Consider the following 15206-nt stretch of genomic DNA (forward strand, 5'->3'; position numbering starts at 1 on the left):
TAAGAGACAGGAAGGGGAAGATATAAACTTTTTCAAGGCTTGAAGACCTGAATAGCAATAAAGAAACAAGATGCACACAGACCTGTTAAATACAATGCAACATGTGGTTAAGTAGCATGCCTTGTGCAGACAGGAAGTGGTATGAACATCAGAAGTCCCTGTGAGCCAGAATGGTAGAAAATACTCATGTAAGAAATGCTTCTCAGTAGAAGCTTGCCCTGTAAAAAAATCACTATCCTCTCAGACCCAAGTCAGAGGATTACACAGATTAGATCATGATTCAGTCTAAAGTGACTTGAATAAAATAGGTTTAAAAAAATCGTAACTTGTCATTACTGGCTTTCGTGGTCTGGGGACTTTGGACCAGCTGTGGGAATGGACTCTAACCTTTATAACCTCCTTCCAGAGAGTGGTTAGGTGCTATCATTAACCCAAAAGACGTTTCAAGAAAGTTACTGAGCACTGCACCAGTGGATGTGAAGCAATGAGCCATTATGGGGAGACAAGTTTCAGACAAAAATAGTCACATAGTGAAGCACAAAATGAAAGACATTTCACAAACTTCTCTGTATAGGAAGGCACACTTCACATAAGAGCTATTAGCTGATGTTTGAAAGATCTAGCTAATTTTACCTTCAGTGTCCAAAATGTTAAGTCCCTATAGTTTAAAAATGTATTTGTTTAGGGAGAAATCCATGAGGTCAATTAAAGTTAACCTTTTTCAAAGCCTGTTATATTGTCTGTAATGGACCAATCTTTAGACAGGATAAAAACATGAAAAATGTTTTAGCAAAGGTGTTTAAATCCCACTGAGGGAATTTTTTTAAAAGGGAACACATGAATTTATAGCCTAGGAAATTCTGCAAATGTCATAACTTTCTATCAATTCAAGATAAGAGCAAAATCAACTGCAATGATCATATTATATACATTTGAAAGACACAGACCCCTCACTGTAGTATAAATGCTTTCATCTGAGAGTCTTCCTTCAAAGTGATTTTTTAAAATTAAATCATATTTTTTTAAATCCATGAGAATTTTTTTAACATCTTTATTGGAGTATAATTGCTTTACAATGGTGTGTTAGTTTCTGCTGTGTAACAAGGTGAATCAGTTATACATATACATATATCCCCATATCCCCTCCCTCTTTCATCTCCCTCCCACCCTCCTTATCCCACCCCTCTAGGTGGTCACAAAGCACAGAGCTGATCTCCCTATGCTATGTGGCTGCTTCCCACTAGCTATTTTACATTTGGTAGTGTATATATGTCAATGTCACTCTCTCACTTCGTCCCAGCTTACCCTCCCCTCTCCCCAAGTCCTCAAGTCCATTCTCTATGTCCGTGTCTTTGTTCCTGTCCTGCCCTTAGGTTCTTCAGAGCCTTTTTTTTTTTTTTTTAGGTTCCATATATATGTGTTAGCATACAGTATTTGTTTTTCTCTTTCTGAATTACTTGACTCTGTATGACAGACTCTAGGTCCATCCACCTCACTACAGATAACTCAGTTTCATTTATTTTTATGGCTAATATTTCATCGTATATGTGTGCCACATCTTTATCCATTCATCTGTCAATGGACACTTAGGTTATTTCCATGCCCTGGCTATTGTAAATAGTGTCCATGAGAATTTATTATTTCATGAAATGATAGATCTGATCTTGTGTTAGAGGAAATGGTTGTTTTTAAGGCAACTATTCACTTCTGATATAGCTGCTTTATAAGTTTGGATTTCTACATGGCTGATTTCCATGTCTTTGACTGATTTTTAAGGTGTTTTTTTTTTTTGAAATCGGCATTTATGTAAAGTAAAAGTAAATTGGAGATCAGATTTTAAAATGTAATTATATTTGATGTTTTATTTGTTCAATAAGCATATATTTACCATATTTATATGATCATTTTTGACAAGATAACAAAAATCAAATATCAATAATCTATCTTCAGTGTATATGTGTGGGGTATGGATATATGTAAAAATAAACATATAAACAGGTATATATATAAAATCTTTAAGCATGTTGGTCTGAAGTAGAATTGCACAGTTGTTCATTCTACTAAATAATAGGATTATACATCTTTACTGTAGAAGCCCTATAACCTGGTTGCAGAAATAATGTGTTAAATAATGTTTATTTCAGTAAAAATGAAATATTAGAGGGATATGTCTATAAAATGCAGGTTCTATCAGTCTTAAGATTGTATTACACTCCAGAATTTACACATACTTTTCCTGTTATAGCAGAAACCCTGAAACTGAAAACAATGGAACTATATGAAATACAAAATAAGGAAAAATATAAACAATATCTACATTTCCTTCCAGGTTCCAACTCTTGCACTTCCTAAAACACTAATTTTTTTGTCTAAACAAATATAAGCTGTCTAAATTCATATAAATTGTTTCCATGCATTGTGTCATGACTACAAGATTTTCAGCAGCTCTAGTTATAATCGAAAAGATGCCACAGCTATTTACTGAAATTATTTCTTAAGAAAATGTGTCAGTGATGTTAAAACATTAGCCGAGTCATAAGTTTGATGTTCTGTGTATTAAAACAAACAGTTGATTCCCTATTAGTTAAGAACATAAACCCTGGAGCCAGATTGCTGGGATCAAATCCTGGCTTCATCGTTTCTTTATGTGGCATTCTGTTTCTTCATCTGTAAAGGAGAAATAATAATGGTATCTTTCTCATATGAACACTGTGAAGATTAAATAGATTAATACATGCAAAGTGCTTAGAATAGTTTTGGGCACACAGTAAACACTGCACATGCTGGTTATTATTACTATTTTCAATAAATAGTTTTTAACTGCACAGAGACCCATTGTAAATTATTTCCGATTGAGTGTTTAACTTGCATGCATTATGGGAGAAAAAAGAGAAATAAACAACAGTCATCAGATGGTGATACAGTAATACTCCCTTATAACAGATTTTAGATGAAAAGAATGCTTATTCTTTGCCAACATTTCATCAGCATCAGAATAGCCACATAATCAGGTTTAACCAAAGTAAATGCATTTAACCTTGACTCCCCTCTAGGATTAAAAAAAAAAAAAAAAAACTGGATGATTTCAGATTTAATAAATGAGGATTTTTCAGTTTTTGTGACTTTTGATAAGAAGTTCAGAGTACTTTACAAATATTCTAATTCACGTTTGACATATTCAGTGAAATAAGTTGCAATCACTGTTTCTTCTTTTTAAATATATATCATTTAGAGCAATTTAGCAGGCTCAGACTATAGAAGATTTACAAGTGCAGAAACATCCACACTGTCATTCAAATGGTTTGCTAAGTCTTTTAATATTTATGATAATGTCCCATGAAGTATGCTTCTATTTTTAAGAATTATTAAAATCTGTCTTAAAAATAGTCTATTAAAAAGAAATAAATCTAATTTAACTACTCTTAGAATAGTACTTTTTGACCAAACAAAAAATAAACATTACAGAACATGGTTTGACAGTGGATGGAACTCAAGAATAAGGAGGAAAGAGGCCATGACTCTGTATTGGTTCTTTCACTAACCAATATGACCCCTGGGTGGCACTTAACTGTCCTTGAAGTCAGGACCTGCATAAGTAATATGAAAAGGTTGGTCTAGTGAGTAGAACCTGTGGGTTGAAGGATCCTTAAGTGAAACTCATCCATCCATGTAATTCTTCTTGTACGTTTCCAGTAGTAGAAAACTCACTATATCCTAAGGTGCTTGAGCCATCTACAGATATTTTTAACTGTTAAAAGGGTTATTCCTTAGCCACATTCTGGGTCTTCCTATTTATCTAAGCTCCCCAGCTTGTCAAACAGTCTATAATTTCAAATGTAGAATACAATGGATCCCCACAACAGCAAACTTTCTAAATGATGAAAGAGAACTTTAAATAAAAGCAGAAGGGTGCTATTCTCTGTCCCATTATGTTTACCATTATTAGACTGGAGCAAAAATAGTAGGAGGGGGTCAAAGAAATTTAGAATGCTCCCTATGCCTTCAACTTGAGCAAGTCCCCCAAGTGATCATTTTCTTAGAAAAAGTTCTGCTGTTCAATGGTTCAAATTCCATGCCTGCTAGATTTCTCTTCCAGTACCTCAGGCAGTTCAAGCCAAGAACAACCTTCTACTCCAAAAAGGAAGAAGTAAGTGTGGTTGAATTAAATCCATGACCTTCAGCTCCACAGAGCAGTGCTAGTTAATGTGTGGTGGTCAACACAAACGTGTTGACTCAGGGAACATTGTGTTACTAAGCTGTGATGAGATAAAAGAAATTGAGAGTAAGACTTTAGAAGATCTGTGGCTCTTGGATATTGTGGTGGCACCAAGAACATGATTAATGAGGGACTTTCCTGGTGGCGCAATGGTTAAGAATCCGCCTGCCAATGCAGGGGACATGGGTTTAATCCCTGACCCTGGAAGACCCCACATGCTGCAGAGCAAATAAGCCCGTGTGCCACAACTACTGAGCCTGTGCTCTAGACCCTGTGAGCCACAACTACTGAAGCCCTCATGCTCTAGGGCCCACATGCCACAACTACAGAGCCCAAGTGCTGCAACTACTGAAGCCCACGTGCCTAGAGCCTGTGCTCCACAACAAGAGAATCCACTGCAATGAGAAGCCCGCGCACTACAATGAAGAGTAACCCCCACTCGCCACAACTAGAGAAAGCCCATGCACAGCAACAAAGGCCCAACACAGCCAAAAATAAAATAATTAAAAAAATTAAAAAGAAAAAGAACATGATTAATGGATACGGTTCCAAGAATGTAGACCACTTTGAGGGCTGTCAAGTGCCAACATGGTGAGCCGCGTCTGGTATGAGTGCATACTAATCCCACTTGGTAGCACCACAGATAAGTCTGCCATGCATGTAGATAGGTCTGCCATGGAATGAAAAATGCACAGTCCTTCACTGCAGGTAACTTGAGAACCACACCTGATTAGGCTCAATAGCAGATGTGAAGGTTTTGAGTTGAATCTTATCATCCTTTTCCACAACCTTCAATTCCTGGATTCCTAAAAGCACTCCTCCCATTTTGTTTCCCATAAATGAACGTGATCATTTACTTTGTTTTGTCCTCAACTCCCAAAGACCAAAAAATACAGTTTTCTAACTATTTACAAAATTCATTTTTAATAAAATTTAAATACAGTGGAAAAAATAGATGTTTTATGGATTTTTTATATGAAAGCTAACTGCTAGATGGATTAACATGATACCAAGTAGCAAACAACCTCAGGGCATGAGTTCATGAATATAAGCTATATTGTCACAGGTAGATCAAATAAGACTAAGATCATTCTCAGAAGAATTTTGGCAAGATTGACATTCACCTACCCAAAATCAGCATAGCACAGTGGAAAGAGCATTGAATTAGATGTCAGGGGTCCAGAGGTCCAGTATTAGCTCTGATACTAACCAGTTTTGTGATTTTCATGAACTCTCCAAATCTTCTGTACCAAAATTTCCCCCTCTGTGTAAACAGCATGAATGAGCCAATTTCTAAAGTTTCCACCAACCATAAAATTTCATAATTCTAAGAAAATTATTTTCCCTTAAGGTAGTTTCCTGATAGAAGAATAATTTTCCCAGCAGTGCGTTTACTGCCAAAAGACAGACTGACCTCCATGCACTTGTACAAGTAGCTCTTTATTATAAATTTAGCATTAGCAGACTCTTCCAGGCTAAAATCACCCAACAAATGAGGCATTGAACCCTACCTCAAAAACATACCTTTTTAATGGAGACATGAACCTCAACTTTCAGATATCTGTGGGGGTGAGGAGTAATTCACAGGGGCCTAATCATGACAAAATGGTTTCCATAAAATACCAGCATCTATAAGGTAGTGTATATTGAATTGCTATTTGTCTCACAAGACCTTTCTCAAGGGGTTCTTCAAATACCTAACAATCCAAAATAAAGCTATCTGTCCTCCCTTAACTCATAAAGCCTACAGCGTTAACCCAGGTCTTAAATAGAGTTCGGAACTGAATGAGCCTTCAGGAACACTTGACCATGAATAACCACACTGTAGTTTATTCCACAGGTATTCCATTTATTGCTGTGGCCTCAAATCATGTTTTAAACTTCCTTGCACTCCTGAGATGATAAGCTCTGTGCCTTCCAAGGAAGCTCATGTGTGTGTGTGTGTGTGTGTGTGCGTGTGTACCACATACAACGCAAGAGCTGGAGTAGCTTGGAATTATCAGTAATTCTCATAATCTCTTCCATCTTCCAAATAAATGGAAGGGGAGTGTTGATGCAAATGAAGACAAATACAGAAAAAAATTGGAACAATATGGAAATTATAGAATTAAATGTAAACTATTTACAGATCACTATTCAAAAGAATAGAAAATTTATACCTAAGCAATATGAAAACTTAGGCAGTATATTTTAACAAAGAAAGTAAGATAATGAGATAGTGGAAGGTATAGATGCATATGTAATATATACCATATATATGGCTTATTACTGAATCAAGAAGCTGAAGAATAAAGGAAAAGACAAAATCATGAACACTTTCAAATGAAATTCAGTCCTCATTATCTAAAATATAACTGCAATTTAAAATTGAATGTATATTAAAAAAGGCTTATAAAAATACAGTAGGAAGAGTTTCCTGATCTGAATTTTAGTATGAAAAGAGCATTTGCACTCTAAGTTTTCTGGAAAAGATAAGAGTAATTGGCAGTTCTTTCATAAATAAAGCAGAGAAGGTATGTGATTTATCCCAAGGCTGTCCCCGGCAAAGGAATGTTGGATCAGGTATTAAAACTTACATACAAGAAAAAAGCAAAACAATGCCTACTGAAGTTAAGTCCTTGAAGGCAATGGAAAAAATGAGTAGAGTCTTGGGGTGATCTAGTCACCCCTTGGCCTAGTGGGCCTTGAGGACTTGTTCTTAAGTGGCCAGAGTTCCTTAGGCAAATGTTGTCATTGATACTAATCTTCTTTCTTCCCTACTGAAATCAGCCAAAGGATCTTGAGGCCATGTCTTACATCAGTTGGGTAAGATCTCTTTTTCCTCTACAGCTGCCTCAGTGCCTCCAAAGGTTTTCCTATAGTGAATTGGGCTCCTTTCAACTACCAAACTGAAGTCCCAGGATCAACAATACCGGTTTCCTACCTAAAGAGAAAGAATCCTCCCTATGCTATTTGAACCCCAGGAGTTTTGAATAGCTTTAGGACATATTTTCTCAGCACTCTCTGCTGGTGGGTGTGCTTTCTTTCCCTGCAGAAATCGAAGATATCCACCTACGAGAAGATGTGGGCTTTTATGAGTAGCAGGCAGCAGACTGCCCTGGTCAAAAACAGTGATGAGGGCATCCAACGAGTGCTCACCACTGACTACGCCTTGCTGATGGAGTCCACCAACATTGAGTATGTGACGCAGAGAAACTGCAACCTCACTCAGATCGGGGGCCTCATTGACTCCAAAGGTTATGGAGTGGGAACACCTATAGGTAAGAGAGGCAAGGCAGTAGCAAAGACTGAGATGGGCAATGTCAGTTACAAAGTATAGAAAGGAATGGGCTCAGAGATATCTACTCTACATTCTGAGAAAGTCTACAATGCCTTCAGTGGACTAATAAATAAGGGAAATGACAGTACAGATCATAGGCATGCTCTGAATTGAAGATTCCAAGATATTTAACCTAATAAACTTTTAACTCATTGTTTCTTTCAAGTTCTACCATTGCATATACATTTGAGTACATAGATTTTATTATTTTACCCCAAATATTGTTAAAAGAATATCTTCCTAATTAACGCTCTTCTCATTATTTTCTTCAGTTCCTATATACGCCTGTATAGTTTTTTTCTATCTTAAATTATATTAGAATACAACAAAATTAACTATACATATAGATGACAAAGTTAAAGAGCTAGTGTTCTATGTAAATAGATAGAAAAGCAAAACTATATCTGTCAGAAGAAAAAGGATTAAGATTAAATTATAATTTGCTCAGGCAATATGTCAGATTCAATCATTAATAAAATCTCCAAATATTCCTAGTCCTTGATTTTGTACCACTGCTCAATCTAAGGATATTATTACCTTGTAGGCATACAGACCCACACAGCTAGGTCTTCTTCCATGTCTGGGATATAGAACTATATTCTGTATTCAAGGGACAATGACCTCCCTATAGAAAACTCTCTATTTCCCTCACTACAGAAACTGTATTGTATAAGGTTCTGATATGGTAGCAATCTGCTCTTCTCAAGTGAGTCATCAGTAATTTTCTGATAAGCATTCCCAAGGGGAGGAATTGGAGGCCATCTTAGACCACTGGGTTAGTCCAGTAAGAAATCATAGTTACAGTTAAATCAGATAATTAAGGACCCAAGGTATATTATTATTTTCACCTGTTGAAAGGGATTATCCAGTTCCCTCAACACTAGACAGGGATCGCAAACTCAAATGCTTACAGAAGCCAAGCAGGTATAATTGAATAAAGCTTGTTGGTTTGAAGAAGCAGTAGGGAATGGTAGCAAGTATGGAGAATTAGAGACAACATACTCATCTAAAGGGGGCAACTGCCTTTCAGGTCAGTAGCTGTGGGAATTAGAGCCCAACATTATCAGATCTTCTATTTTTCATGAAAAAAATCAGATTTTACGTGAATACTCCTGATGGCTTAATTTGGCAATAAATTTACTTTTTAAAAAAGATTATGTAGCCCATATTCAACTTTTGATCAATACTAATTTGATTAACCAGGTAAAGAAGGTCAACTCTCTCCACCTTTGAACATGAATACATAACCAATTTGACTCCATGCAATCTATCTGATGCTAGAAATATATGCTATAAAGAAATTAACTTATATCAATTGGGTAAGATCTCTTTTTCCTCTAAATAAGTTGTTATGTATGTCCTCTAAATAAATCTTCAGAATGATTGGGCTAGGCAACCTGTAACTACCTTCTTGCCCCTTTATTTCCAATAATTTTTCCTGATGAAAATGCCAGTATTGCAAATGAAGTGTACATTTTTTTCTCAAGTGGTAAGCTCTCCTAAAACTAAGTCGGTGTGCTCTGCAGAGAACTCAGTGGGATTGTTAGACACTAACTAAAAGGTTACTATGCTTCTTTTTGATTTGAGAAAAAATGTCCTATCTCCCTAACCAGGCTTTATCACCTCATTTTATTTTTTTATTTTTTTTTATAACCCTCCTTCCACCACTTCACAATAGCTCACAAGCAACAACCCTTCTTTTTTTTTTTTTTTTAAGACTGGAGAAAGAAGCTAGACATGTTATTTTTTTATATCCCATCACTACTGATTTTAGTTAAATGAACCATGAGTCAGACAAGAACACCAGGACTGGGTGCCTTTTCCTGAATCTTTTCAAAATCACGACCTTATGATTGATTGTAATACATTCTGTGTCTTCTTAGAAAAAGCAACTATAGTTTCTTAATGGAGCCATCTTTAGATTAAATTATAAAGTTGAAAACTGTACTTTTACCATTCCATCCTCAGCTCCATCTCCACCACCCTTTAATTCCCCTCTTTGCCCACCAAATTTCCAGTCTGGTAGTAATGATAGAAAATAACAATGTGTACCACTTCTTCTGAGAATATTTACACTATAATATGAGACTTTTAATAGGCATTTCTTCTACTGAATGAAATACAACTCTAAGGTTAAAATATTGGAATATTGGTGAGGAATGGGGAAGCATCAAGGGGTCCTTTCAGAAACACTCTTAAATTAATGCAGCGCTTTAAAAATGACTCTGCCTCCATGTGAGTGAGGCTGACCCTGTGATGAGTATCACTATATTTTATATAATATGATATAAAGAGATTTGAATATTCCAGTTCAGTCTACATTTTGCCAACCTCATGCATTCTCTGACATACAAATTCCAAAGTTGAAGAGTTTTTCCCCCTCCCTAGATGAAAAGAAATACACTCCAGGAATTTTTCATAGTGGTTATAAACCTGTCATCCTTTTAAAACTAAAACAATGAAGGAATAATTGGAACAGATGGCAGACCTCAGAGAGAATACATCCATTGGGAATACAGCTGTTGGATAAATTTGTGAGATGTTTCTTCTATGATGAATTGACTCTTTAAGAAAGATCAGCTGCTATTCAGGAAGATCCATGCATATACATATGTATTTTTTTCAAGTGACTTGTAATAAATCACTTCCAATGTCATTCAGGCCATTTAAGCAACAACAAAAAAAATTGAAGCTAAAATATATTCAGATATAAACAATTCTCCACATACTTCTGGTCTTGCCCTGACTCCCTTAAGGCTTAAAATTCCTTCTCACAGTCAAAGATTGGCAAAGTTGCTCAGTCACAACACAAAATCGAAGACTTTGTTTCTTAGAGACTCTCAGGACAGAAGCTCTGGAAATGTGCCTCCTGAGGGACTTAAAATAAAACTTGAAGAGAACGAGAGCAGTTAAGGCTTAAACAGGTTACCAGGAGGCTGGAAATTACCTTCCTTAGAGACCCACCTTAAACAGAGAACCAATCCCCATCTGCCTGAAATATTTTAGGTATTGTACAGCCTGAAGGCAAAAGGAAAGCATCAGTCAGCATTTACTGAGTACCCACTGTGTATACTGCTATGATTACTGCTGCAATTGTTACCCTATGGATCATTCTCACACTCTTCAAAGCACTTTCACGTACATTAAAGCAAAGCTCTCTTGATTCACTTAATTGTTCACATATTATTGTTAATGGTGCTAATTTTGACACTAACCATTATTCTGGAGTTGTTTAAGCAAGCAGCCAATATCTTTTAATTTGGCTGTCAAGAGTCATTTTCTCACCAAAAATCCATACTCTTAATTGATAAGCCACAATCTAACTCCAAAACATTTTGCTCTTCTTTTACACTTGATCTTGAGGGACTGACAATGACTTTAGGAAGTCTTGGGAGGAATGGGGAAAATGACACACATCACAATATTAATCTTCTGCTCTTCTAACCATGCCCTAGAACATAAGGTATACGGGGGAGGTGGGAGATGACATGGGGGTGAAGGGAGAAACTTTAATGGAAATAACACTAAGAGAGAAGTTAGGAGAATTGAGTTAAATTCTTGGCTCTACCAGCAACTATTACTTTCACCCATATCTTCACATCCTCAATTTCTTCAATTCTAAAAATAAGCAGACTGGGACTATATGGTTCCTAAGATCTCTTCTGGTTCTAAGATGCCACATTTTTCTATTTGCTACTTTTTTTGCATTTTTCTATTTCCACCAAGAAAAACATTAAAGTTTACAAACAGAAAGAGCTAGAATGTACTACTTTCCTACTAAGTAGAAGAAACACTTACAAAAATCCTTAGTATCCAAGGAGAAATTAGGGAAAGAAATCTTACCATCTTTTTTTTTTTTAATTTCTTCCTTTGCTTTAATTAACATAGGAATCCAGTGTTGGACAAGCTGTGGCTGCAGGACCATGTTGATGCTCTCTAGCCCTAACATAATTAAAAGTTCAAAGGCATTCCTAGAAAATAGAGTATAAATAATATCATTAAAGTGCTTGCAAATTTTCTAAACCTAGCTGAATGTTGTTTAAATTATTCAAAACCTACTCATAAGAATATCTTAACAGGTGTATTAGTCAGTATGGACAAATTACTATAACCAACATCTGCAAATTTTTAATGGCCAACACAAAACATACTTATTTCTTGAACTTGTCAGGGTCCAACAGTGGGTTGAAACAGAGATTCTGCTTCATGCAGTCATCCTGGGACCCAATCCCTTTCTAACTGGTGGTTCCAGTATTCCTAGTGACTTAAAATCCTTTCCCCCATGCTGAGTATTTGAGGAAAGAGAGGGAAAGAGTAGAGGATCATGTTGGGAGGATTTATGAGACAGGACTGGAAATAGTCATACATCGCTTTAGCTCCCAATGGCTAGCAATCGGTCAATCACCACAATGAATTGTAAAGGAGACTAGGAAATGTCTAGCTACTCCCATAGGAAGAAGAGGAAATGGTACTGGTGATCATTTAGCCAGGCTGTCAAAATATTAGACATCCAAAAACCTAGAAAAAGTGGAATCTAAACAATGAAATTCCCTAATGTGGGAAAAGATTCATAAAAAACTCATCAGAAGCAGCGGGATGTCATGGAATTCCCAGCTCAGCTTTTCCTTGTTTAAAAGGAACAGACAGTGTGGCTAAGAGTTAATCTCAACACGTCAGCCTTTTGCTGTCCAATTATTTAGGTCCTTCAAAATATAGGATTGCCCTTTGCTAGTCAACTTATGGATTGGGGTTTTCCAACAGCCATAAAGTAGTTACCCCTAAGACAGTAATCCTTCTTCACATCTTCTTCAGCCTTTGGTTGACCCATATCCAAATTACCTCACTTACAGGCTCTCCTTACCGGGATAAAATTACTATTGCTATTCTTCAATTACAAGAAGAGGGGAAACTGCATATGATGAAAGAGAAATGGTGGCGGGGAAATGGCTGCCCTGAGGAAGACAACAAAGAGGCCAGTGCTCTGGGAGTAGAAAATATTGGGGGTATCTTCATTGTTCTGGCTGCTGGACTGGTCCTTTCTGTATTTGTAGCCATTGGAGAATTTATATACAAATCACGGAAAAACAACGATATTGAGCAGGTGAGTCATCTCTTTCTAGGACCGGGTGGTTTTTGGTTTGTGTTATCTGTCTTAAGTTTGGGGGTTTAAAGGATGCTTGCCCTTTTTTTTGTAACAGTCTATTGAACTAGATGCCCAGAATGGCCATTTTTGAGTTAGAGCTAAGAGCTATTGAATCCCTGCCAGGTGCTGCTGGTACTGTAGCCCCATCATTCATTAATGAGAAGAAGGAAGCACCTTATACACTAAATTCAATTATCACTATTTGGAATGACAGTGCAAAAATTCCAAACTCAGTTAATTTCTTTAACAGTTATTTACCCTTAAGATAGAAACCCTAGATAGAGCAAGGAAGAAGTAAATCCAAAATTGGAAAATATATAAAAAGATCTTTGAGAGAAATGTTACATCTCCTAAGTGTAGGTACTGAGCACATGTACTAATGCAAAGCAATTTATATAAAGATATAAATGTAATATTTTGAAACTGAGCATTTACCTCTATCAAAGTACATTTTGTAAAAGAATAATTCACAAAAATATTTGCCAGAAAAATGATGAACAGTACAGAATGATGATAAAATATATTAAAGAGTCTATTTTTCCAAATTTTAGGATTATCGTTGATTTCAACAGTCAACCATTTTTTGCCTGTTACTTTTGATGAAAATCACATCAAGAGCTTACACTATTCTGAATAAGATGACGGTGATTAAAGATAATTACTTCATAGGCATATGAGAATAAACAAAACACAAAGCTCATGCCCATTGTAGAGTATTTGGTTACCCAATCAATTTAAAAGTATTGTTAGAATTTTGAAACTACAAACAATTAATAACAGGCCTACTTTAATGCTCAGCTATCAATGTCTTAAAATTCTTAATAATTTTAGAACAAGGGGCTCTACATTTCCATTTTGTTCTGGACCCCACAAATAAGGTAACCAGTTTTCATTAATAATCTCATACGAGTCCCACTTCCTTTAAGTGGAAACTCTCCTTAAGTTCCCAGAGATGGGGATGATTGATTATAACCTGGCTTCATCCTGAAATTTTTCCCAAAATTACAAGGCAATTGTGAGAACATTAAGCACCATTTTCAGAGACCTTGTTAGAGAAAACTGTCTAATTAAAAGGGAGAATGGACTGACCTGCTTTAACTTTCGATTTGCTCTTGAGGTGTCTTGTTTTATGCAAATAATTTGAAAACTAAAAGCTTGTATATGTTATGCTTTAACGTGCTTCTCATAATTGCCAGCTTCATTTGATTTAAATTTTCATTTAAACGCCCATTTTTGCTTCTGATTTATTCATTTTTTCTATATTTTTCTCATTTCTTTTGCATGCAAGGCTTTTTGTTTCTTTTATGGACTGCAGTGTAAGCAAACCCATCCAACCAACTCCACTTCCGGAACCACTTTATCTACGGATTTAGAATGTGGCAAATTAATTCGAGAGGAGAGAGGGATTCGGACACAGTCCTCAATTCACACTGTGTAATCATTAAAAAAAAAAAAAGTTGTGCCAAGTAGAAACTGCTTCTGCTAATTGGTGGTGTTGATGATGTCTGTATCTACTAAGCATACATAGCCATAATCCCTATCCTTGTTTTAAGATAGCAAGACTCATGTACTCTGAACATTGAATTCAATGCACTGGAGACACATGTGCATTTTATATTGAAACAGCAGCATATTAGGCATATACAGATTCCAAGATATGTGTATTTACAGGAATTGTCTATACCATCAAGAGAATGGTTATCTTAGTTGTATTTTCATGTATTAAAAATAAGCAACTCTTGCCTCATGCAAAAGTAGATTCAGACTTTCAACAGTGCAAAGCATGAAAACAAAACGATATTTGGAGGAATTCTTTTCATCTTTGTGAACCTTTTTTTCTCCTCTTTTCTTCTCCCTGTACCATACACTCTGTAGATCCACACTTTCCAAGTACCCAAAGCCCCATCTTTTTATAATAACTCCTTAACAATGTTAATTTTTCATTCAAATTGAGTCTACTATTTGAAATGTACTATTTACACTGAGATTCCAAGAAGTCTTAGATTTTAAAGATTCAAAAAAGTGACCCAGAAAATGAAAACTAAACTTGAAACCTCTGGTGTCATGGAAGAAGAGCATTAGCTAAGGTGAACGTCACTCAGGAAGACACAACAGAGTCAAAAATGATCCCTGCAGAGAAATTCATTACCATCAAGCTCTCAAGTAACATTTACTTGTAGAGCTTAACAATCTTCTGTAGGTTCAGATAGGTAGTATGCTCAGAATCTTTAAGGAACTGTGATTTTTTTTCAAGTTATAGATTATATTTTGCAAGCTCCAAGCACAGTCCTAAGGTAGAAATTAATGCCTAGCATCTTCTATTTTCCACTCACTTGCCCTCATTCTTTGCACTGAAGAACATCTTTTCACAAGATGTTATTTCATTCCTGTCCTAAGAGAGTGGTTGTTTTTGTAGCAACGTTTTCTGAGCCTCGACACTTTCACACTCATTCCTCTGGATCCTTTGCCATTTTCAATTAATTCCAAGTATGCTGGGGAGAAGGACAAGGAGGAAAAAGTTAATAGAC

At 36.1% G+C, this 15206-nt stretch overlaps 1 protein-coding gene across 8 annotated transcripts in view; it reads left to right on the top strand.

Annotated features, from left to right (window-relative positions):
* The window catches only part of GRIK1 (glutamate ionotropic receptor kainate type subunit 1), a 419685-nt gene that overhangs the window by 389368 nt on the left and 15111 nt on the right, over positions 1–15206 (top strand). For 7 of the 8 annotated variants that reach the window (XM_029214401.1, XM_029214404.1, XM_029214399.1 and 4 more), the window contains 2 exons: positions 7251–7476; positions 12386–12636. In XM_029214401.1, coding sequence (XP_029070234.1) covers positions 7251–7476; positions 12386–12636 — 477 coding nt within the window. Of the gene's footprint in view, positions 1–7250; positions 7477–12385; positions 12637–13966; positions 14117–15206 lie in introns of those variants that run through there. The other variant, XM_029214400.1, reaches the window with a different exon arrangement.

Source organism: Monodon monoceros, unplaced genomic scaffold (genome assembly GCF_005190385.1).
Source record: "Monodon monoceros isolate NGI ecotype Baffin Bay Population unplaced genomic scaffold, NGI_Narwhal_1 Super_Scaffold_11, whole genome shotgun sequence".
Classification (NCBI taxonomy): domain Eukaryota; kingdom Metazoa; phylum Chordata; class Mammalia; order Artiodactyla; family Monodontidae; genus Monodon; species Monodon monoceros.